General features: G+C 41.5%; 1 protein-coding gene across 7 annotated transcripts in view; it reads right to left on the bottom strand.

Annotated features, from left to right (window-relative positions):
- Positions 1–25,388, bottom strand: part of TBCK (TBC1 domain containing kinase) — a 186,769-nt gene that overhangs the window by 119,457 nt on the left and 41,924 nt on the right. For all 7 annotated transcript variants that reach the window (XR_002094296.2, XM_006269375.4, XM_059722137.1 and 4 more), the window contains 10 exons: positions 22,351–22,492; positions 20,564–20,624; positions 18,477–18,538; positions 17,101–17,162; positions 15,899–16,047; positions 14,710–14,848; positions 13,249–13,348; positions 11,373–11,422; positions 10,699–10,828; positions 5,754–5,852 (listed from right to left, as the gene is read on the bottom strand). Coding sequence is in view for 6 of the 7 variants with exons in the window: in XM_006269375.4 (XP_006269437.1) it covers positions 5,754–5,852; positions 10,699–10,828; positions 11,373–11,422; positions 13,249–13,348; positions 14,710–14,848; positions 15,899–16,047; positions 17,101–17,162; positions 18,477–18,538; positions 20,564–20,624; positions 22,351–22,492 (994 nt within the window). In the remaining variant the exon portion in view is untranslated. The remainder of the gene's footprint in view (positions 1–5,753; positions 5,853–10,698; positions 10,829–11,372; positions 11,423–13,248; positions 13,349–14,709; positions 14,849–15,898; positions 16,048–17,100; positions 17,163–18,476; positions 18,539–20,563; positions 20,625–22,350; positions 22,493–25,388) is intronic.

The raw sequence follows: 25,388 nt of genomic DNA, 5'->3' as shown, positions 1-25,388 counted from the left end.
TGATCGCAAAACCCGGAAACAATGCAAAGATTGTAAACAATTTGCTTGTGTGTACCACAGTACATCACTGCTGCTTTGTGAACAAAGTAATATTTACTTAAAACAGTAAGGAAATGTTTTTGGAAGTAACTGTTAGTTTGAAAACAGTGTGAACTGCAGACTTAGCAAATTGTTCATTCACATTTTGAAACTCTAAAAGAAGTTTAAATTCTGTTCATAGTGCTAGTTAAGTAACATTTTGGGTTCAAATCATCATAAATACTCTTCCAAACAATCTGTATGTTTAATAAATAGTTTTTGGTAGGGATTTTGAGGGCTGATACCGATAGCGAATATTTAAGGAGGCATAATGGGCCGATACCGATCTGATACAGCTGCCATCAGGTGGTAAGTTTGGTGTGGTGGAAGGGGAGAGAAAGGGCGTGTGGGGGCAGATCAATGCCTCCCACAGTGAGGGAGGGGGCAGGGGCAGGTGCTACCCAGCAGGTGGCAGGGAGGCACAGGACAGAGGTTCAGCTCGTGGGGTGGGGGCAGTTCTTGCCGTTGCTTGCACCCCGGGAAGGCGGGGGAGAGGGCAGGCGGGGGGCGTGTGCAGCCGAATCTGCACGGCATGGTGTGGAGCCAGAGCCAGTGCTGCGCAGGGCTTTTCTTGCTGGGGGCTGGGTTCGGAGTGGGCTGCGGTGGCACTGGGATGAGGCTGCAGCCACCCCAAATTTTACTGCAGTTCTGCTCCCAGCCCCGTGCCACCAGAGCCCCGGCTGAACATCCCACCTCCACCCAAGTGCTGGCAAAAGCTGAGGCAGCACCTGGTGGCAGGTGGAGACACGGGGCTGGGAGTGGAGCTGCAGCAAAATTTGGGTTGGCTGCAGCCTCCTCCCAGCACTGCTGGAGCCCGCTCTGAGCCCAGCCCCCAGCAAAAGCCCCATGCAGCACCGGCTTCACCCTGCAGCAGCAGCCCGCCCTGTGCTGTGCAGATCCAGGGGAACATGCTCCCCCGTGCCCCCACCTTTTTGCGGTGCAAGCAGTGGCAGGAGCTGCCCCACCCCACAAGCCACGCCTCTGTCCTGCAGGCCTCCTTCCCCCACCCTGGCTGGGCAGCGCCTGCCTCTGCCCACTCCCTCACCACAGGAGCATTGATATGCCCCCCCATGCCCCTTCCCTCCCCCCTCCCCTTCTGACTTACCACCTGGAGGCAGCTCTCCACGCTGCTGGCTCTGCTCCCTGGTGCGATGCAGCTGCGGAAAGCATGGGCATTAGTTGGCCAAATTATTGGCCCCATAGGACTGATATCCGATATAGATAATTTTCTTTATATCGGTACTGATCCAATATCAGACTGATGCATCGGTGCACCTCTAGTTTTTGGTATATTTATACTGTTATCACTGGTTCTATTTTGTTCATACAAGTGGGGTAACAAGTTACCCCATGAGACCAAGAATGTCGAATTGTTACCTGTCAGCTCTGTGTTCCTGGGAAACTCTGGCACGGTACCCAGCCTGTGACTCACAAAGGAGCTCCCCCACCACCACTACCTCACCTCTGCCTGAACCAGAACTGATCACAAAAGTTTACAAAAGGAAATGAAGATACAGTGAGAAACACACCTAAGCCCCTCCAGATAAGGGTAACAAGATTACAGCAACTTCTCCCCAGTCTCATTTACATTGGAGATGGGAAAAAGGGAGGCACCTTCATTAGCATCAAGAGTGGAGAACAGAGTTCCAAGGCGAGGACCGCATGGAACTCTGGGACCAGAGAAGCAGGGGAGTGCTGCATGATAGGGGAATCTCTGCTCCAGATGTTAATTAACCCATGCCTGTACACATCCTGCTCAGCATTTATCAGGCCAATTCTAGTGATAAATCCTTTATCAGGTACCCAAAAATACTGTCCCTGCCCGACTGCATTGTGAGCTCTGTCTGACTAATACCGCCCAGAGCCAGGAATAATCAGTTCCTACTGTCCAGCATAAACAAATCCATTGTTCTCCCTTGAACTATTGTTATTTCCCTATAAGAACCCCCACCCCAGCTCAAGTGTCTGTCCTAGCGCTTGGATTCAAAAAGCTGCATCAGTTCCACTGGGAATTTACCTTCTCCTTTTCTGCCTGGAGTATCTTCACTGATTGTGCTGAGGGCTCTGACTGTCAACAAACACCTGGGAATTTTGGAGTGGTGAGACCCCCAACTCTCTCACTCTCTCCCCCTCTTTTGTTTAAGCCCACTTCCTAAACCTCAGACTTGATTTAATCTCTTTCTCTCTCACTCTAGACATAGCTTTCTAAACCTGACTTTTGCTGATCAAACTTGAGCTAGACTTCCCCAAAAACCTAATTGAAACTGTATAATATTGTAACTGTTTTGTTTTTCCTTGTACGGCTATTACTACTAGTATCTTAAGTTTCATATATACCTGGCAAAAAAATATTTTTTATGGTCACGCTAGTTGCCATACTTTCTCTGAACCTCATTTACTCTTTCTTCTCCTCTACCTCCCCACCTGGTCTGTAGCAACACTTCTTTGACCTAAGCCAAAGATCCCTGTAAAGCCCAAAAATCCTGTGGGGTCTGCTTATCAAGGGAGTTACTACCAGGGCACTTGTTACAAGAGATTGGGACGTGCTGAGTTTGAGGCCCATAAGGGTATCAGCTGAAAGTGCTGATCAGACTCAGCCTGCTCAGACATGCCCTGTGTGTGTGTGGCTGACTGAATTTTATTGTTGTCCTGCTGAAATAAGTTCTGTCCTGAGCCAGGGCACATGAGGGTATCAGCCTGGAAATGCTGAGTAACCCAGCCTGCACAGATGTGCACTGTTAATCTGTATAGGTGTGTGTGTGTGTGTGTGTGTGTGTGTGTGTGTTGTCACAACCAAATTAAGTAGTGCCCATGTCACAAACAAGTAATAACCATTTAAAACAGTTTTTTCTGCACTAGGTTAACTAAGGGTTAACAATAATGATAGTAACCGCTTTTTTTCTGCGCATGTCAAAAAGAAATTTATTGCTGCGCCACTAACAGAGATAAAAACTTTTGCCTTCTTTGCTTTATATAAATCATTATAATTGGTCAAAGAAAACAGGGAGTAACCCTATAATAACACCCTAGCGAAAACCGCTAGATAACTGGCGATTCTAATTAGATTTATGACGTGGCGAAAAACAATTGGCTATCATACAAACAAAACCCGCTTACATTTTTCGCAAAGTCGAAGACAACTCTGCCCACACCTTGGAGTAAATCTGACAAATTGATCAGTTGTCAGCGTCTTCCTGCCGTGACCTCCCTGGCGTACCCTTGCCCCGCGTGCCCGATAAGCCGACCGCCGGCCCATATACATATATCTGCAGAATAACTGAATGACAATCTCTAAGCTGTAACTAAGTATCTCTGACCTCCGTCTTACACCACCTTGACGTGAGTAAACAAACTTGCTTTGCAACCGATAAGCGTCTGCCTAATTAATTCCACTCCACGCGTCACAAGTACCCGCCTAACGGCCTTCTAAGGCCCCGGACCCTTATCTGCCTGGGTGGGAGTCAGGGAGAGCTGCTGGCCGGCTGCCCTGGGTCCCGACGTGTGTGTGTGTGTGTGTGTGTGTGTGTGTGTGTGTGTGTGTGTGTGTGTGTGTGTTTGCTTGACTGTGGTTGGAGGAACCCATCCCTACTGAAGCTAAGTCCTGCTAGGTAGCTCCACTGGGAGTGAGGACTTGCAGAAGGGAGAGATAGAGCTCTATACAGAAACACAAGTAACACAAGCAGCACACTGATAGAATTACATAGACCCCAGAAACGTAACTCTGATAAATTATTGGACCCTGAAGTGACAGGCAAATCTGGTAACAGGTAACAAGTTACCCCATGAGAACAACAAACGTTACAGTTTCATGAGAACAGATGAGGGTTAAATACCCTTTGTCAGGCTGAGGAAGCATCTGCAGTTAGTGTGTGCTCTTCCTGGATAGAATGAATAGTAAAGAAGCCAGAGGCTGGTATGCGTGCAAGAAAGGCAGTCAGTGAAGATATAAATTGAGGAGTCAGTGGGTGAAAGACGTGGAGGTGGGACGGGACGGGACGACGACAACACGGGGACATGGGACAAGGGCAATGAGCGAATGCTGTTTTTGATGATGGCTGTTGTTGTCTTCCTACTACAGCGTGGCAAAAATATCCCCCAAATATCCATAATCTACTGAACTGGAGATAGATACATGTGAAGTCATTCGGAGGTGAACTGCTTCAATTCACTTTGGAAAATAACATAACCAAATCATAATACAGTTTTCTGATATAGCTGCAAAATTAATCTAAAAAAATATCAAAATAAATCACTGCTTTAAAATGTATAGTGTGTACCTTCTAAAAATGAAACCTACCTTTATCTATGAGTTTTGAATAATATGCATTAAAGTTATATCAAACAACAAGAATGCACTTTTTGTAGAAAACGATTGAATCCAGGCTTCCTGACCAGCTATTTAAATTGTGATTTTAATCCATTTGATTTAAATCAAATCCACCCTAGTTATTGTAGCACTACAAAGTACTGAGGCAATCTGGAATGCTACAGGTAGACATATGTCCAAAACCTAAATGACCCGGGACCACCTGCCTGAGAGTTCAGCTTTCTTTGCCATAATGCATCACTGGCAAACACCACCAGAGCTTCCCTAGGGCAAGAGATAAGAAAACTACTGGCAATATCATTTGTGAGGGCCTCCCAACTTTGGATTCTCCCTTCCTACCCAGGGGCTCAAGATGACTTCTAATAAATTATACTTCTAAGCCTGCAACCCATCCATTCAGCCAAACTTTTAGGAAGGGAAGAATGGTTAATGGCGAGACAAAAATGGAGATATTGTTCTTGGCCCTTGTTGACTAGAGTTTTAAGAATTGGACTTTTATTTTTTAAATAGTGGTTGTCCATACATTCTTATATATGTTTAAGTGCACTTTTTTGCATTAAGTCAAGTAAAAATAAAATAAAATGCAGACAAGGTTAAAATTCATTGGCCTAAAAGAAACAGAAAACCCCCACAAAGTGAGAAAAAAGGACCCCAAATCGTATTTATGTTTCTATATTATTACCACATTTACCTACCAACCATACACACCTTTTCCCCAAAAATTTGGTCCCAAAAACTAAGGTGCATATCTTAAGCAGGGAAACTGATTTTCTGCCTGGAACAGAAATACCCTGCTTTGATTGCTGTTCCACAGTGCAGCAGCAGTGGCATTACTATTCAGCTAGCCAAGGAGAAAATTGACTTAAAGGCTCATTGTCCTTTGTTTCATAGGCATTAAAAATGGTCTCTCCTGTCTAGTGGTCTTGATGTTCCATTAAATAAGCTAACTTTTTTAGGACAACTGTGCAGTCTGCTTCCTATTTCTGGTCTTTTTTCTCCTATTTCACAGCCCTGGAGACTCTTTAGCTCTTTTCAAAATCATACAAGTACCCATGGAAACCAATTTACAACAGCAGTTAGGGTTTCAGCTTTTAGTTAAGCAGGAAAGGGAGGGCAAGTCAGCTGATGATTAGGTTCTGTCCCTGTTCTATGAATGTATAAATCTTGAAAAAAATCTCTCTTCACTCTGCCTTTCAAATTTTATTCTGGCGCATGTTGTACGAAAGAAAAATACAGTATTGTATCGTACTAAATAGTGCAAACTGTACCTACCTAATTATCAACCGTCTCCCATCACCCCTCTCCCCAAATATTTTTAGTTAGTGTGAATTCTATTTATATTTCTTACCTCAACCCCCAGGAGGGCAGCCCACGTTAAACCTCTCAGAAGTGGAGGAATGTCAACCCTGGCTTCTTTCCAGATTTGATTTTTTTTGTATGGATAGGCCTGCAAAAACATCACTTTCTTAAAAGCAAAGAAAAGCCTTCTTTTCATAAAAGCTTCTGTGCCGCTAAACACACACATAGAATAGCTACCCTTCTAGATGAAAGATGTTTAACCTTGGACCCCTTCTACATGTTACATTTATGTGGCAGCTTAGGGTTTTGACAATCAACTGATTGTTGGCCCCAGCTTGGACAGCCCTGGGTCTCAAATGTGGGGCTATCTGGGCTGGGACCGACAATCAGCTCACTGTCTGCCCAGAGAGTCCCAATGAAACAGATGTGGGGCTGACAAACTGGCTATTGGCCTCATCACCACAGTTGGGTCTCAGATGGGCCCCAGCGCAGTCCTGAGGGCAACAATCAGCTGATTGTCAGCCCCAGACCACACAGGACTGATTAAAGACCCTGGTGCAATGTGGGGTTGAAGCTGACAATCAGCTAATTGTCAACCCCATCAGGACACTCATCTTCCAAGTTGCTGGTGCAGGAGAATGGGATCGTGATCCTGGGCTTCACTTACATTGGCAAGTACATGTGGCATGGCAAGAGGTACAACTGTTAGCATCAAGGATTAGATCCTATTATGCCTTTAAATTAATGTGTGCCAGGCCCTAGCCTGCCTTTCCTACTCCAGACCAACATCCATGCATTGGAAGCAGAAGACTTTTTAATCATGTTTCTTTATATTTGAAAGATTTAAAAGTAAGTTTTATGTTTTCATAGTTTATAATTTCATCTTCATCGAGTATTCGTTTTAATGGTATAACCAATCAATTATTTTTTTAAATATCTTGGTTCATTTTGCACGAGAAACCAAATAAGACTCGTCTATTGTGTGCCTCCTTACACAGTCATCTCTTGTGAAATCATTTGGCTGGGAAAGTTCAAAATGCCTTGTCCTAAATATACATAAACTTATTTTTTGGACAATGCAACCAGAGTACTAATATATAATGCTTGACAACAAGAAAAGTCTCACAACTTGGAAAGTGCAATGCAAGAAGCGTCACCAGACTCTTTATTTCTACACCACTCAGATCTGTTTCTGTAGTCAGGTCTAGAATATAGCTGTTAGAAATGAGAGGTGTAGCATCCATCTGAGTAAACTCCAATTCTTACTCTTCTTTGTTTTGGCTGTTACTAGAGGCTTCTTCATTTCTTCCCATTTCTCCTATGCTTATTTCCTGTAATCTCAGATGTAGTTCTCTTCCCTTTTCTTCCTACCTTCTCTCCAATCTCTGATTAGCTGAGGGGCTCGCCCAGCCTCCAGAGCACATGGGACTCTGTGTGCTCAATGAAGTCTATATATTCCAGAGATTGGGCACAGGCTACACACAAATTCATAGATGTTAGGGACAGAAGGGACCTCAATAGATCATCGAGTCTGACCCCCTGCATAAGCAGGAAAGAGTGCTGGGTCTAGATGACCCCAGCTAGATACTCATCTAACCTCCTCTTGAAGACCCCCAGGGTAGGGGAGAGCACCACCTCCCTTGGGAGCCTGTTCCAGACCTTGGCCACTCAAACTGTGAAGAAGTTCTTCCTAATGTCCAATCTAAATCTGCTCTCTGCTAGCTTGTGGCCATTGTTTCTTGTAACCCCCGGGGGCACCTTGGTGAATAAATACTCACCAATTCCCTTCTGTGCCCCCGTGATGAACTTAAAGGCAGCCACAAGGTCGCCTCTCAACCTTCTCTTGCGGAGGCTGAAAAGGTCCAGTTTCTCTAGTCTCTCCTCGTAGGGCTTGGTCTGCAGGCCCTTGACCATATGAGTTGCCCTTCTCTGGTCCCTCTCCAGGTTATCCGCATCCTTCTTGAAGTGTGGCGCCCAGAATTGCACGCAGTACTCCAACTGTGGTCTGACCAGCGCCCGATAGAGGGGAAGTATCACCTCCTTGGACCTATTCGTCAAGCATCTGCTGATGCACGATAAAGTGCCATTGGCTTTTCTGATGGCTTCGTCACACTGCCGGCTCATGTTCATCTTGGAGTCCACTAGGACTCCAAGATCCCTTTCCACCTCTGTGCCACCCAGCAGGTCATTCCCTAGGCTGTAGGTGTGCTGGACATTCTTCCTCCCTAGGTGCAGCACTTTGCATTTCTCCTTGTTGAACTGCATCCTGTTGTTTTCTGCCCACTTTTCCAACCTATCCAGGTCTGCCTGCAGCTGTTCCCTGCCCTCCGGCATGTCCACTTCTCCCCATAGCTTTGTGTCATCTGCAAACTTGGACAGAGTACATTTGACTCCCTCGTCCAAGTCGCTGATGAAGACATTAAGGAGTATCAGTCCAAGGACCGAGCCCTGCGGGACCCCACTGCCCACACCCTTCCAGGTCGAGACCGACCCCGTCCACCACGACTCTCTGGGTGCGGCCCTCTAGCCAATTCGCCACCCACCAGACTGTGTAGTCATCCACGTCACAGCATCTTAACTTGTTCACCAGTATGGGGTGGGATACCGTATCGAAGGCCTTCCTGAAGTCTAAGTATACGACACCCACCCCTCCTCCTGTGTCCAGGCGTTTCGTAACCTGGTCATAGAAAGAGACTAGATTGATCAGGCACGATCTGCCCGCCACAAACCCGTGCTGGTTTCCCCTCAGCATAATTTGCCCTGCCGGGCTCTCACAAATGTGAGCCTTGATAATTTTTTCAAAGACTTTGCCAAGGATGGAGGTGAGACTGACTGGCCTATAGTTGCCCGGGTCCTCCTTCCTCCCCTTTTTGAAAATGGGGACCACGTTAGCCCTTTTCCAGTCCTCTGCGACTTGACCCGTGCGCCACGAGCATTCGAATTCTCCCGCCAGTGGCTCTGCAATGATGTCGGCCAGTGCCTTCAGCACCCTCGGATGGAGCTCATCTGGGCCTGCCGACTTAAAGGCATCCAGTTCTTCCAAGTGACTCTGCACCACCTCAGGATCTATGTATGGAAGTCTGGCGCCTTGCTGCTGCCTCTCTACAACCCCAGTGAGAGACTTGTCGTGTCCCTCACTTAGGAACACTGAGGCAAAGAACTCGTTGAGGAGTTCAGCCTTGTCCCCCCTGTCTGTCACCAATTGTTTCTGCCCATTTAGCAGGGGTCCTATTCCTCCCTGGGCCTTCCTTTTACTCCCTATATATCTAAAAAACAATTTCTTGTTGTCCTTTACTTGGGATGCCATCCTCAGCTCCATGGTAGCTTTGGCCCATCTAACTGCCTCCCTACAAGTACGAGCAGAGGAGGTATATTCATCTTTAGTGATCTCACCTTGTTTCCACTTTTTATGGGCTCCCCTTTTGGCCCCTAGGCTGCCCTGGATTTCTGTGGTCAGCCATGGAAGCCTCCTGGCCCCTTTTTCCCTCTTTTGCCTTGCTCGGGGATCGTCTTGCTTTGTGCCCGAAGGATCATTTCCTTAAGGCACAGCCACCCTTCTTGGGCTCCCATCCCTTCAAAACTCCTACTCTGCAGTGCGTCCTTGACTAATTGCCTGAGTGCATTGAGATCAGCTTTCCTAAAGTCTAGCACTTTCACCCTACTAGTTACCTTACCCACTCGACGTCTTATGTTGAATTCTATTATTAGGTGATCACTGTCTCCCAAATGGCTACTGATCTGGAGGTCCCCTATCATGTCATCCCCTGTTGCCAATACCAGATCCAGTATGGCATTCCCTCTAGTGGGACCATGTACCTCCTGTGTCAGGTGGAGGTCCTGTACACAGGTTAGAAACCTGCATGAGCGGTGGGACTTTGCTGTCTGCGTCTCCCGGCAGATGTCCGGGTAGTTTAGGTCCCCCATGACTACCGCCTCTTTAGCTTTTATGGTCTCTGTGAGCTGCCTCAGGAGCCCCACATCTATTTCTTCCCCTTGATGTTGGGGTCTGTAGCAGACCCCTACCACCAAATCCCTTTCTCCTTGTCCCCCATGTAGCCTAACCCACAATCCTTCTACTTCCTCAACCTTGGATTCTGTCTTGATGAGGGTTGATGTATATTGCTCACTGACAAAGTGCAACCCTCCTCCCCTTTCTTCCCTGACCTGTCCTTTCTGTACAATCTATAGCCCTCAATATGTACCCAGTCGTGGGATGAATCCCACCAGGTTTCTGTTAGCCCCACTAAGTCATAGGTGTTTAGTGCAAGCAGGAGCGCTAGTTTATCCTGCTTGTTCCCCATGCTCCTAGCATTAGTATATAGTACATGTACAGCAGGAGGCGAGATTGTGGGATCTCACCTAAGATCTCAACCTGGACTCCTCATGAGCCAGCAAGTAGCAAAGCTTAGCTCCCTGCATACCCCCAGCTGGGAGGTTCGATCATCTCACTAGGGTTCCCAGGCAGGACACCATACGGTGCTTTCCTGTGACTGAGAGCTCTGATCTGTTTAACTGGGCTTCCAGCTGGGGAAGGACATGGTGTACTCCCCCAGCTGGGATCCCTGATCGTCTGAGAGGTGCTTGATAGGATAGTGTAGTGCTGGGACAGACAATCAACTCACTGTCAGCCCTGGGTCTGGTTCACTGGGTCTGTCTGGGGAACCATCAGCTTTTCTAGATGTCAGGTACTATTTATCAGTACTGTGTTGGCAATGTCAAAAGAAAGAGGTTTGTGGATATTTAGGGCGTCTCAGCCAAATGATTACACAACAGATAACTGTGTAAGGAGACACACAAATGGTTATATGCAAAAACTGTGGCCAGTTTCCATCACACCTTTAATTGAACATGTGGACAGTGTCTCTAGCCTCTGGAGCACACAGAAGTGCTTCAAGACTCCCATGTGCTCCAGAGTCTGGGATAATAGACTAAATCCACTTATCTATTCAATTAATGGAAACCAAAACTACTGCAGTATGATTAAGATTCCATACCTTCAGTAACCTGTCAAAAAGGATGATTCTGTTTAGCTGGTACTCCGTGTCCCTCTCTCGAATGATCAGAGGAAGATTGGCAGCTGCAGACAGCTCATTATTACTATTTGAATGAGGTAAATTTGACTGGCTGGAAAAGAATGGGAAAAACAGCAGTAAAGAGCAACTAAACAGCCTTAATTGTAAAAAATTACAGCCTGGAAATGTTGTTATGTTGGAAGCTGGGGTGGAGTGTTGTAGCCATGATAATCTAGGAATATGCAAGAAACAAGGGTTGTTGGTAAAAATGCTTGAAAACGTGTGTAATGCCTCTTCCCAATTATAAAGTTAGCCCAATAAAAGATGTCAATAAAAGAACCGTACTTCTCTTTATGCTGGAAGACAATTAGGAAAGTTGTTTCCATGTATGGAACAGTAACTCTGTATTCAGTGCTGTACTGTGAGGACCACAGATTTTCAAAATACTTAACTAAAGTTAAACTTGTAAATTTAACCACCTTCAAGTCTACCTATTTTCAAAAAGCATTCAGAAGCATTCACCTACATCAGAAGCCTAAATAAGGATGCAGGGTATTAGCATTATATTTCTAATTTTGGAAAATCTTGGTCCGAATATGTACTGTGCAACTATAATAGTCGAAAATAACTAATAAAATTTGATTACATATACTTACTCATCTTCAAGCAGTGGATAAAATGCTTCCCCACCCACATCTTTTAGCCTCTGTGCAGTTTGGAAAAAAGAATTAAAAAAAGTTTTCACATGAGAACATTTCCTTGGTATTTTAATGGAAAATGTACAAAGAAATACACAAAGAGATTTTTAAAATCTTGACTGGTGTTTGACTAGATATTAAGTTAATTCTGATAAGGGACAAAAGAAAGAAGATTTACCCTTAGATGGCAGCATTAATGCATAAACGTTTAATATTTTATATTCTACTGAGTGAATGGAATCTCTCTCTACAAATTTAATCAATTCTAAAAATGATTCCCACCTTATCTATACACCCCCTACTTTTCCTACAAGGACTTTTGATTCATATAGCTGCAAACCAAAGTGAAAGAATTTGGTTCTGCTTTCCTAATCAAGACAAGCTATGCTAATTACTTCACTTTTCATAAAGACATCTGAGAGCAAGTCAGTTATATAAACATTCCCTGTGAAGATGACAGGCAAGCAAGACAGAACTTAATGCCTGGAGTGTATGGACATCTTCAGTGCAGGGTGATTAAAGTTTAATTCCATCTTCCCAACAGTGCTCTCTTTTGCAGTACAATCCCTAACCTAGAGGTAGAGTACCATCTCTTCTGGGGACTGACGGAGCAGATCAGACTCTCAGTTCATTCAGCACTGATCCTTTTTTGATTACCATCACTGTGCTCTTTGCTACAAGGAGTGTTTGAAGGATTCCCTGAAGTGTGGTTAAATACCTCCCCCTGCCCTGCAAACTGCATAAATTGGACTAGGAAACTGGAAAGACTCAGAGCTTTCTCTTTTGTACAGATAGTAGCCTGTGCTAGTTATACTTAATTCAGTGTGGTTTTCTAACAATATGAAACAGAACTATTACTGAGCTTGGGGAGATTTTTGACATAGTTTTAGACTAGACTGCTTAATTGTCACAAATTCCATCTTAAGACTTGTAACAAACAATAGGAAACTTTGCTGCAAGACATTTAAAGTGGGTCGATTTTTTATGTGGATATTCAGGAATTTCTAGAGAGAAAGGTGGACTTGTTAAAGAAACATTGCCTGAACCAAAAAGATAGAACGTTCTATTTCTATAATTAAACTTAGCACTGAATGTTACACTTATTCTCATAAAACAGCTGTTACATCAAAACAAAACTGAGCAGTACAAATTTCATTTCACACAAAGAAGTTGATATATTTTGTCCATGTAAACTTATTTCCATTAAATAAGTAAATAAAAATCAGAATCTGTGTGTCTGAGTCCTCTCAGAGTCAGCAGCAGTGCCCAAAGGAGTTTTGAAGGACAACACTGATTTTATTTTTGCTATATGGTAGAGCTGTGCAAAATTTTGACAGCTGTTTTGTTTCGGAGGTATTTCAGCCCGTTTCGGCACCTGAAACACCAAATCCAAAATGAAATGAAAGGCTCCGAAACATTTCTGAAACGTTTTGGAGGTGCCACCCCAGATAAGTCCGGTACAGCCCCACAGCCCTCCTTTTAAAGTGCCAGGAGGCTGGGGCTGGGCAGGGCAGTCTTGGGGGCTTCTCCCATGTCTCCCCCTACCATGGCAGAGGCAGGCACAGCTGGAGGAGCTGCGGGAGAACCTGCAGCCACCTGGGTGTGCCTGCCTCTCCCCGGCCGATCCAAATCTCCGAATCAGTGCCGAAACAGAATCAAAACTCTGAAACAGATTTGGCTGAACCGAAATGGAAGAGCGATCCATAACACGAAAACGAATCACTGTGCTCTGAAATGGTCAAAACCGAAACGAAACATAGCCCTACTATTTGGGAATATAAAAACATAGTTACTGCAGCTGGAACACAAGCACTTAGCAATAGCTTTTTCTTACATTTCTCAGTTGGTACAGTGACAGTGTCACAGTTGTGTCATCAAGAAGGGAACTTCTATCTCGTCCTTGTCCAAAACTCTCACCATCCTCCAACAAAAAGCTTTGAAGAGAGAAAAACCCAAATCCTAGTTATTTTAAAAGAAAATATTTAGCTCAAAAGAACAAAGTTTGATGTCAATCCAATTGGTATTTTCTTTTTAAGAAAAAACAAATGCTGAAATTACACTGTATTGTCTCCTGACTACAAAGCCAGCTACCAAGGGGATGTGCAATACTTTGAAATGCTGAAAAAGTTCCAAATGAAATAGCCACGTCAGGTTTTTTAATGTGTACAATCTATAGCTTCTTATCCAAGACAACATATCTGAGGGTTACCAGGCAATGAGGAGGAAAGAGAAATGCCACTGTCAGTCAAAAGCTGAAAATCAACAATGACAATGACAGACATGATGGGAACCTTGTCCATTCCTCCTCAGTTACAGATGACAGCTGTGACACAGTATTTGGCAGGCTATTTGCACTCTGTGTCTAGGGCAGATTAAGCCCTCAGAACTACAAATAAATCCAAAAAGAAGTAAACACAAACAGTCCATGGAAGGGAATGTTCTTGACACAGAAAGTTTCTAGAAAGGAAACTAAAGGATCATATTCTGTTGCTGCTTCAGGAAAAGAAATTATATGGCAGTAGGTAACTGATAAGCATTCACTAAAACTTCAACCCATTACACCATTCACAAAGCTCAAGGCTAAACTTTGCCCCCTTTTGTTTAGAAAAGAAAATACGGTGTTGGTTATTCACCGCTGATTTAATATATTATTTAACTAGCAGAAGGTACAATCTGATCTGCACCACTGCAGTAGTCTTCATATACTAAGATCAGACTGCAGGACAGAGTTGGAGCGTGTAGTAAAAATTTCAGCAGGACTGCAGTAACAATGCATTTAATTATTTCACCGCTTGGAAAGTTCTTAAACCATGTAGCATCTGTACAAAATAAAACCATTTTTTATGAAATATGGAATGGCTTGATGTGTTGGATACAATGAGTTGAATGTGTTGTGTAAATGTATGTAGTATTTGCATTTTGTATTTTTAAGATGTACTGCATTGCATACCAAATGCACATTTTAGTGAGTAATGTTATATCATACTTTAATGCTATGGCACATTAATGAACCTGCAGATTTTATTATAGGGTGGTATCTTTCCCTATGCATTCTTTTTAACAAATTTTGCAAGGTAATATTAAGTTTTGATGGCTGGTATAAGTCAGACGAAGCAGAGACACGTGTGGTGGTGTTGATCCTTTCACTATTCTTCACAGTGTTACCTTCGAACTTCCTTCAAAGTGAAAACTCAGAACTTCTGAAAAACACATCTAACTTTTTTTGGGGACATTTTCTACACCAACCCCCTTTTTCTTATGTTTTCATCTTCAAAAGCGTGTTCCTTTTTCTTACTTGGGGAGTGTACAGATGGGTGGCTTTGATCTGATGATTTCCTTGTTGACAAGTTCTTTCTCCAAGTCTCCTCCAGCCAAGCACCAGAGATGATAAACCTCTTCAATTGATCTTTCTGCTAGGTAATCACAGTCTTCATCTATTAACAGAAGTCAAATACAAATGAATTATAGTGAGATAAAACAACTGCTTAAAAAGTTATCATTCTAAATATATTTTTGTTATAAATATCAGATTAGGGTCAGGTATCCTGATGTGATACTAGAGGAAAAGCAATCTTCTGTTTGCAATTGCTGAAAGGAAAGTTCATAAGAGAGACTGGGAAGATTCTGGAGTTTTCTTGCATCACATAAGCAAGTGAAAAATATCGTCTCATTTGCTGCCAGAAAAACAGAACAAAATAAGATAGATGTAAACACCGATAATTAAACCACTGAATGGCACTTAGGGCTCCAATCTATCACATGTGACACACACATTGGCACTCTGAAGCTTCAGCGTCACAATATTAAAGAATAAAATTTTCCAAAATAAGCACTCGTCATAGGTTCTAGAAAGGATGATAGCAGCCCATTCCACTTTTATGAAAACTGCAAACAAGAACAAAAATAAATTCCTCTCTCTTTTGAACTTAAGGCAAGATAGATCTAAACCTGTGTGGTTTTTTTGTTCTCTAAATGCAGCCTCTGCCAGAGAGATTTGGTTAGTCCCATAACTTTGAATTTCTCTGCTGGCTAAATAAACTCTTACAAAACTACAGCCCATATCACAGGATGTGCCTAAGGAGAACCCTGTCCCCAAGTTGCTACATTGTATGATGAAATAAATTTAAATTTCTGCATCCAAACTTCAGAACTATAAGGTAAAAGGTACCAGCCCTCAAAAAAAATGCAATGCACAAGCCATTTGTGGGTGGTTATCAGATATGATGATGATGATGAAGTGAAGAAAAAATAAAGAACATGGAGACCTGCCTCCATCCATGTCCTCACAGTGTATAAACTGATAATATCCTTCACTGACCTTTAACAAACAAAAGTACCTCAAAGAGGAATGGAGGCTTTGTTAGTATTTTTTCCCCAAGAAACAAAACAGTCACATACTCCAAATCCTATCCCATATAAACAACAGGTACATATTTATTTTTCTTCTCTTCCTGCCACCACCCTCTCTCATGGCCCACTTTTACCTTTACACAGCTGACTGATGTCCTCAGGAAGTGTTAGATTAGCACATCTCGAAGAGGATGAAAACAGACTGGCAGTTTTATGGAAAGGTTCATAAAAAGAGGACACTTCACTGAATATACTGTCACACAGCAACTCATCAGGAGTAGGTCTTGTGTAAGTATTTTAAAAAGTTCAAGAATGACCAGAAAGAGAGAAAAAAAATGAAATCCTTTAAAAAAAAATGCATGTTAATACTCTCATTGACAAATAGGCGTTATTTATTTAATAAAAATGTAAAGTTTTATGATAAATATTTCATTTGCCTTCATTATGACAGTCAATACATTATGACAGTTATAGCCTGCCTACACATGGTCATTCTTATGCTCAAACCAAGTTTGGAATCTGTCTTTACTGGACAATTTTTGTTTTGTTAATTTATAAGGTAGTCTAGCAGTTTTTGGCCATTAAAAAGATCTTTCTGTTCCTGAAAACACACTTTTTTTTCCATCTCTGATTACAATGTGGCTCTATACTATACTGCAGTTTCTTGAAGGTATATGACATTAGAAAAAACAGTTTACAAGAACATATTCTAAACACAGGAAGTGCTATAAATCATCAGAAATGGTTACTGATGAAAGACCAGACTACAGTTAAAAAAGAGATCTTATTTTCTAAAAATAACAACAAGAACAGGAGTCCCAAAATTTCTTTCTTAATGTCAATTAAGTTTACTTTTCCTTTGCTTTGAGCCCTGTTATTCCTGCCCAGTGATTTTAGCCTCAACTCTTGATTAACCAATATACTTCAAGCTTGCAATGTGACTACTCAAAATGTTCTTTCAAAGCATTTAAATGGAAACAAATAATGCAAGCAATTATATGCACTTTTAGATGATCATTATTATGCTATTCTGTTTAGTAGTCATGACTGCAAAAACAGAAGTATATTTGGAAAAACTATTAGAGTATTTGCTAGAATTCTAGTTTAATCTGACACTTTCACTTTTATTCATTTAAAAAAAAAAATGGTAATGCAAAGCAACAAAAAGGAATTCAATTAAGCAACTGCACTGATGTATAACTATAGATTTCCAGAGAGATGCGCTTTGATGCAACTTATTTAAAAGACAATATCTGAACGTAGTTTAGCAGCATATATTTTAACTGCTGTGGACCCAACAGAATAATTATACTGTAAATTGAGATTAGACACTTACCTCTTCGAAGGTTGGAACGTAAGGCATTTCTTCAATAAAGACATGACATTTTCAGGGAGGGCCTAGATTATAAAAGAAAAATCCTCAAGATTGTTTACTACAGGTTTGGTCTAGCATGCTACCAAAGTAGCTGTGTAACTAACTATGCAAGTTATTCTATTCAAGTTTACTGGACTGTATATATTGAATGGCTTAGCTGGGTGAAGTCCAAGAAGTTATGGCTACTCCAGCAAGAAGAATATATGTTTTTTGGTTAGAACATTCTTTCTGAAGACTCAGAGTCAAATTCTTCAAGACATTTTGGATGTCCAATTTTAAGAACTTTAGGATGCTGGGGATGCCTGTTCTGAAAGTCAGAATCTGATGTATAGTTTCTAAATCCAGGCACCCAAAACTGAGATACCAAATATTATAAAATTACTTTAGAACGCCTGACTTAACTATATAATTATACATTCATAATTAAGGAATGCCAGATAAATCAGTCATTAAGCCAAGGAAAAAGTTAAAAAACTCCCAACCCTTCAAAACCCAATGCTACACTAGTCCAGTACATTGAGAAATAAATGTATGTTGTGATTTATTTGGACTTATAATTTGGTTTCAGGCAGTCCTTAACTTAATACGTTCTGAGTTGCAATGAATGGCACGTAAGACATTTATAAACTGACACCCTGTTTCAACTTTGACATCAGTTTCAACTTTATGATGCTTGATCTGACGCCAGGCCAGCAAACAAGTTCACTGCATCGCCCATCTCTCTGGAGAACATCTGTCCAAACTTCCTTGGACACTTTCTTTAAGAAAGCAGACAAGACTCCAGAAAAACCTGTAGCCAAGACTCCTGAGAAGACTCCAGTTAAGAACCCTTCAAGAAGTCCAGCAGTCACCTTCCAAATCAATATGATTTCTATTTACAATATAAATACATTAATGTAGCTATATTAATCATCTCTAATTGACCGAGTACAAAATTCTGGTTATTTTTGGTGAAAATAAAGTATCGAGCCTTGGTTCAGGAACCAATCCCCCATTTATAACATTGTTCCTATGGGAAAATCAGTTCCGAGTTACGACATTTTGACTTAAGACACGGTTTTCAGCAACCTGTTGTGTTGCAAGTCCAAGGACTACCTGTACTTATAACTAATTACAAATAGTTTGGACTATAAGTAATCTGGGAAAAGGATCAAATCTGGGTACTGCCAGCACGGAACACTTTGATCTACCTACCTACCTAATCATCATTATATTAAAAAGATCCAAGTGATAAGTTACAAATCTTTTTGAGACAACAAAGCCATAAAAGGCTGATTTTTTGTGAAATATAAAACAGCATTAGCTAGGAAAACACTGGCTAAAAGAGTTCCACAGACCTTAATAACATCCAGGCAGCCATGTTCTTCAGCTAATACGGTTACAATGTCATCCACACAGCCTACAAAACAGAACAGTACAAAACAGTCTAGAAAAAGAGAAATTTCCTACCTTGTTTCTTAAACCACATTTTATTTAGATTGACTGATTTTATGGTAAACTTGTTATTATATCATCTGAAAGTATATAACTTCAATAATCCTCAGAGAAGGGAAGTATAACCCAACACACCAAGCAAGAACTGAAGCACAAAGATGTTAAATAACAGGCCTAAGTTAGCATAGGCAGTGTTTTGCAGGAAGAAACTATCTAGATCTTCAGCCTTTGCCTGATGCTTTAACACTAATTATCAGGCCACATCTCCTTACATTTGTTGTTATAAGGATAAGTGCAGGAATTTCATATCTGTGAGGAAAACAATTGTTCCTCTCTCAACAATCTGGTTCACTACCACTTGCTGCTTCCTAGATTGAAAAAAAATGATCCCTGGATGATACATTATTATTAGTTAATGTGATGGATGGTAGTATCCAGCTGAATATTGCACATCATAAAAGAATTAAAATTAATGGGTAACTTAAATTCTTCTAAGAATTATACATGGTCATGAGGCAACTATTCAAGATAACAAGAAATTTAGAAAGAAACAGTTTACTGAATAAAAAAGGATGTTTGCATTAAACAGAAGTTAGTTATGGCCCCATACAGGTATAACATGTACGAGGAGAAAAGCTTTTCTCTTGGCACGAAGAGAACATGCACCCACAGCAAATTAGGGAACACCCATAATTTAACTTTACACATTTAGATCAAAGATCTATTTATTGCTGTACTACCATTTTTCTGTGGGTCTTCCTTATTAAAAAACCACATATAGGATTCCAAAAAAATTACTGGTCTAGCCTTGCCTCTTTAAAATCACAACTAAAATACACTTCTGTAATATTAGCTACAAAAAGGACATAACAACAAGCAGCAAAAGCCTGGAATCGGCAAGACATACATTTGTTCATGCCTGAACATTTTGCTTGGATTTTTTTCTCTTACTACTTGGTTTTGCTCATACCAGGTTTGGCATTTTGCATATTAACATATTTGGGTAGAGACTGTCTTCTCTAACTGTTGATACAGTACCTAGCACTCTGGGGAGCTACCACACGAACCAACACAGGATAACTGATGTTCTACACCAAAGCTTCCCTTTGTCCACCTAGTCAGTCTTTACCTAACGCTATCAGCAGGCTACCCCTGTGCTTTGTGTATCTAGCTTACTTTTGCTGCTTTTTCCTCTCAAGAGAAGCTACTAACTGCCTGCTGACTGTTCCCAGATAGCATTTATATTCATTTATTTGTCAGATGTTCCCAAATAAAGCGGATTAGCTGTGGTGGGATGAGTCCTGACACAGCTGATCCACTTCACTGGGTAAGAAAAACAGTTGCCCACTGTCCCGGGGCCCAATCAGGTGGAAGAACAGGACATGTCCCCCACTCAGAGATGTGCCTCTGAGACTACCTGGAACATGTTTCTGCAAGCAGGTAACCCCAGCTTTCCCCACTTAGAGGCCCCCACCTTGGAGGATGCCTGGGACACAGCTATGCAGATGAGAAACCCTGGTTTTCCTCTCTCAAAGATATATGCCCTGGAAAATCTTCAAGGAGCATCTCTGTAAGAGGAGAAAGCCAGGTAGGCACTCCCAGGGCTTGAGGAGCCAAATCCTGCATGGGAAATTCCCAAGGTGTACAGGATTGGGCCCCGAGAAGGCTGGAGAGTGTGGGCAGCTCTGGGCAGACCGCACCCTCTCATCATAAACCTAGCAGATGCTTGCCGCAACAGGGCGGCACAAACTGATACCACCTATGGTTGCAGCCACAAATTCTGGCCATTTGTGGTGTGACAAGAGGCAAGGGCACCTGTTTTCTTGGTCTTTGTCCCAGCCTAAAAATGTTTATGGAAGCACAAAAGTAACATCTGTTTCTACCCACAAAAACACCATAGTTGAGGCCTAAGCATCATGAGCAAACTGGCTAACACAGCAACAATTATTTGAGAGCTTGGTACAATTGGCTTTGTACTTGTGTTACTCACCTAAAGTAAGTATTAGTTTTAGTCTTTGATCTATTTCCAAGGTCTGGAACAGTTTTCTCCCCTAAAAACAGTATTAAAATGCAGACAGTTAAGTAGTCTTCTGTAACAGCTATGCACACTGTACACTTCAACAATGACAACACAGTATGAATCAGCATGTGGATATCAGAGAACTTGGCAGTCAGCTGAGTTGCTGCTTCTCCAAAGTTACCTAAATGACCTTAAGACTTCTTTTTCTGTAAAATGGAAGTAAATAAAGTGAAGTATGCCTAACGAGCTTAAAAAATGAACTTGCAGAAATTTTAAATTCAGTTACCATCCCTCTCCTTCCACCCCCTCCCACACTCACAGTGATTACAAGTTATTACCGTATTACTGAACCTTATATACTGCTATGATAAAATGATAACTAAGGTTTAGTTTTTGAAAATAATCATAAAATAGTTACGGTACACAGTAGGTTTCAAGAAAGCACTTTGCAAATCTGTTTAAACATGATTATTCTCATTTTACAAACAAAAAAAACTTCAAAACAGCAGAAGTAATTTGCCCAAGGATACAATTGCAAGTATGCAGCAGACCAAAAAAAGTAACTATTCACAATTTCCACCATCTTGCTCATATCACTGTATTAATTTTGGGTCATATAATAATTCATTTATAGTCTTAGTAATATAATGATGTTCAAGAGATAACCACTGTCTGGTCATTCCTTGGTGCATTAATCTTTTGGCACATTACTTTTTGTTGCTATAAACTAGTACAACTGAGATCACATAATGAAAATCATGTTGGGAAAATGCATTAAAAATCATGGAGAAAGTAAGCAATTTTTTTTTTTTTTTTTATATATATAAAAAAATCATTAATGCCCTAGAGGAACTGACTTATCTCCTTGATAACATGTTCTCCCTTTGCAATGTTCTAGTAGTAAGCAAATTTTATTCATAATAATATTACTTATTTGCATTTGTTACTTTATGCTTAACAGTCACTTTGATTAAAATGTATCCAAGAGAGCACTTTTTTTCAATGACAAAAGGTAGAGTGAGATAATATATTTGCATACACAGTTCTTCATTAAGAGTCACATAGCCAAATGTATAAATGTATACACAATTTGTCACTGGGTGCATCTACACATGCAATTAATATTCATAAATAAACTCTACAGCTTATTGCTCTGGGGTATGCCATTTGAATGCGTGTCCAGAAGCAAAAAAACCTCAAGAGCATATTGTTCCAGAGTATGGGCTGCACATGTTATGCACAACAATCACAGCACCCTTGGTTGGTAGGGGACCTGGGGAGGGGTCTGCTTGCCAGCCCAGGGCTGCTCTGACCAGGCTCCACATGCTGTGGAGGGGATGGCTGACGCATGAGGGTGCTTCAGTGCAGGGCTAGCCAGCAGGCAGCCCCAACACTGAAGCACCCTTGTGCCCCAGCTAGCTGCTCTGCAGCACGTGGAGCCCTGTCAGAGCAGCCCTGGGCTGCTGCTGGCTAGCCTCCTGCCTGCCAGCTAGCCCCATACTGAAGCACCCTGTGCTCCAGCTACCTGGGGCAGCATCTACTTGTGCTTTGATGCACATGAGAAAAAACAAACAAACTTTGCAGTAGTTAAAACACTGCACAGTTTATTAGTTTTATGCATTCTAAAAGGTGCAAACGTGTAGATGCCAAGACATTTATCGCGTAGTTAATTAATCAACTGTGTAGTAAATGTCGTGTGTAGATGCACCCGCTGAGAGTCACATAACCAAATATATAAAAATTATTTTGTTACATACCACACAAAGCTCAAATAATATAATACCAATGGACCACACATCTGATTTAGGGCCAGAGGGTAGAGGCTTCTCACACTGAGTATGATCACTAGGTTTGACTATCCCCTGAGCAATAACTTCAGGTGCCAAGTATGATGGGTACCTATAATGAAACATAAGTGTATGTCATGAAGTTTGAAATTCTTCAAAGTAAGTTCTTGTTCCAAAAAATTATAAGAAAATTCATTAAAAATTCAAAATCACCTAGATGCCCCATAATCAAAGCCTAGCAATCAAACTGCTGTCAGTGATACTACAGTTAGCATTTTCCATAAAAAAAAGGACTTTTCGTAAGAACAGGAGTGAATGGTAGCATCTTTGATAAGAATATATTTCCTACACATCATATATTTGCATTAAATCTTATTATATGTTCATATTTAATTTACTGCTAGGTGTATTTCAGTGTTTTGTTATTAGCATCTTTTGACCGTCACCAATATTATCATTCCCAATCTTTAGCTCATGGCCAACAACTAAATTTGATTTAATTTAGTAACACATGGAAAACCAAGACTAAAAAACCCAAACACTTATCCTAGTTGGTGTTAACAATTTACATTTTAAAAACTTGTCTGGCATAGGACATCTATACCAGACTCATAATACTTTTTAAAAGGCAACTTTTGAGGGGACAGAAGTTACAGCTGTGTATGGTGCCAGGAGACAAAAATACATTTAAGTGCTCCAGAGACAATAAGGAGTCAAAGGAATTACACAAGAATCAAAAAGACTTTATACAGGAACTTGGGGTGCCTAGGCCATGGGGCTGGGACCAGAAGCAGCAAGAAGGAACAACTCTTGTGCTGCAGGATCTTCTGGGAAATGGAGTTTGCTGCAGTCTGGACTTTGCCCACCCCTGATCCAAACAGAATTTAAAAATCAAAATTTAGGCTGTGACAGTCTAACTAGATGTTCCGATTGGACAAAATGTAACAAAAATCATTGCTTATTTAAAATTAAGAATGCTTTTCCTTTTTAAATCAACTGCTTCATTATTCTGTTAAATGTAAACTGAACAAAAATGAAGTTTTTCATTTTTAGAGCTACTATGTCGACAGACTCAAACCACACCATTTAAGTATTTGACCTTAAGTTGCCTGATCATTCTAAGCAACTTTCAAATGAGTGCTACAAGCATCCTTTGATACATGTTAAAGTTTAATTTTATTTTAATTAATTAAAATTCCCTTTAAATATTTCTAAGTTTATTTTAATTGATATTTTTCATGTTTCAATTACTCAAGTCACCTTATTTTTTTCCTGAAGAAAGCCTAACATTTTTGTTTTAAGGCATATCAAATAATATCAAAAGCATTAACGTGTCAGGCAAGGTACTTTGAGTGAATCTGATCTCTTTTATTAGACCAACTGAAATAGTTGGAAAAAAATATTTAAGCAAGCGTTTAAAAACCTTTCATCAGGCTGAGGAAGTTTCTGCACTTGGTGTGTGCTCTTCCTGCATGGAATTCAAACTTTCATTCCATCCAGAAACAGCACACACCAACTGCACAAACTTTGTCGGCCTGACGAAGGGTTTTTAAACGCGAAAGCTTACTTAAATATATTTTTTCCAACTATTTAATTTGGTCTGATAAAAGATACTAGATTCACCCAAAGAACCTTGTCTGCTTATGTCCTTAGACCAACACGGCTACAACCTACACCCCTGTTAACCTGTCAGGTGCATTCAACTTCAAACTTCATTTGAAGTTTTAATCCTCTTTGCATCATGTAAAAACACTACTAAAATTTACAAAGATCCAAAGTTAAAAAGACTGACATACCAGTTAACAGTAAAGAGGACCAGTGTTTTGCTTAGGGGACAGAAATTACCCTGTTTTGCAATTAAATGATCTGTCTTTGTCGACTTTAAGTGTATACTTTTTTCATACTTTGGGTAGATTAAAAGAATTCTCAAAGACCAAAGCTATCCAACTTCCAGGTAACCAGAGGCTACATGCTGCATGGGCCATAGTCCTAAGGGCCATATAAGGTGGGCCACAGGCCAGGGGCTGCTCGCCATGTGAACACCATCCTCCCTCCCCCCGGCTTTCCTCAGGCAGCCCTAACTCCTTCCTCTCCTTCAAGCCACGTGGGCAGCCTGGTTCCCTCTCCCCACCCAGCCACACAGGCAGCTACCCCCACAGACTACATGAAGAGCACCTCCCTCCCCTCTTGGCCGTATGCCCACCTGCAGTGCAAGCAGCCCAACTCCTCTTGTCATGCACTGTGTGAGCAGCCCAGCCCTCTCCCCTGCTACATGCACAGCTTGGGCACCCCAGGCCCTGTTATCCCACCTCACTCAGTCCTGAGGAGAGGGGGAAGGAAGCAGAAGCTGAAGGAGGGTGTGAGAGCCCCAAAAAACAGCTGCCATGGAAGGAGCCACAACAGAGGGGTGGGTAGCAGTGACTGGGCAGGAGCCTGTGGGCTGCATGCTAACCCTTTCAGAGGCTGCATGTTGCCTACAGGCTGCCAGTTGGACAGAGAGTATGTATGAAATATGTAAGTCTACTGCATGATCATATACATAACATCTTAGAAGAAATCTGGATGCCAAGCATTAAATCAGATAAATTTACAAAAGGATTGGTTTTACATAAAACCAGATCATTTCTCCAATTACAGAGATCTTTACAAAACACTGCTGCCAAAAAATGTACAGTGTCAGAACAAGAACAGTAATCTAGAAAGCAATAGACCAATTGCAGAGCAAACACTCATAACTTTCATTCAGAGACATCGATTTTTAGCAGAGTTCATAGTGAAGAAATACAGTTTTTAATGTGTTACACAGCAATGTGCTGTTTAAAACTAACAAGTGTCCTTTACTCTTTCACTCCAAAAGTTACATGTTAATCTGGACACAGTACCTTTCTTTTTAATTTTTTTTTGCTATATCCTGCTATAACTTTTATCCTGTGACCAGCAATGGTACAAAGGAGAGGACATACTCAGTTGTTGACAGACAGTGGAAATATTGTGGATCCTTCCATGAT

Source organism: Alligator mississippiensis, chromosome 2, assembly GCF_030867095.1.
Source record: "Alligator mississippiensis isolate rAllMis1 chromosome 2, rAllMis1, whole genome shotgun sequence".
NCBI classification, from domain to species: domain Eukaryota; kingdom Metazoa; phylum Chordata; order Crocodylia; family Alligatoridae; genus Alligator; species Alligator mississippiensis.
This window is presented reverse-complemented; position numbering and strand designations above follow the sequence as displayed.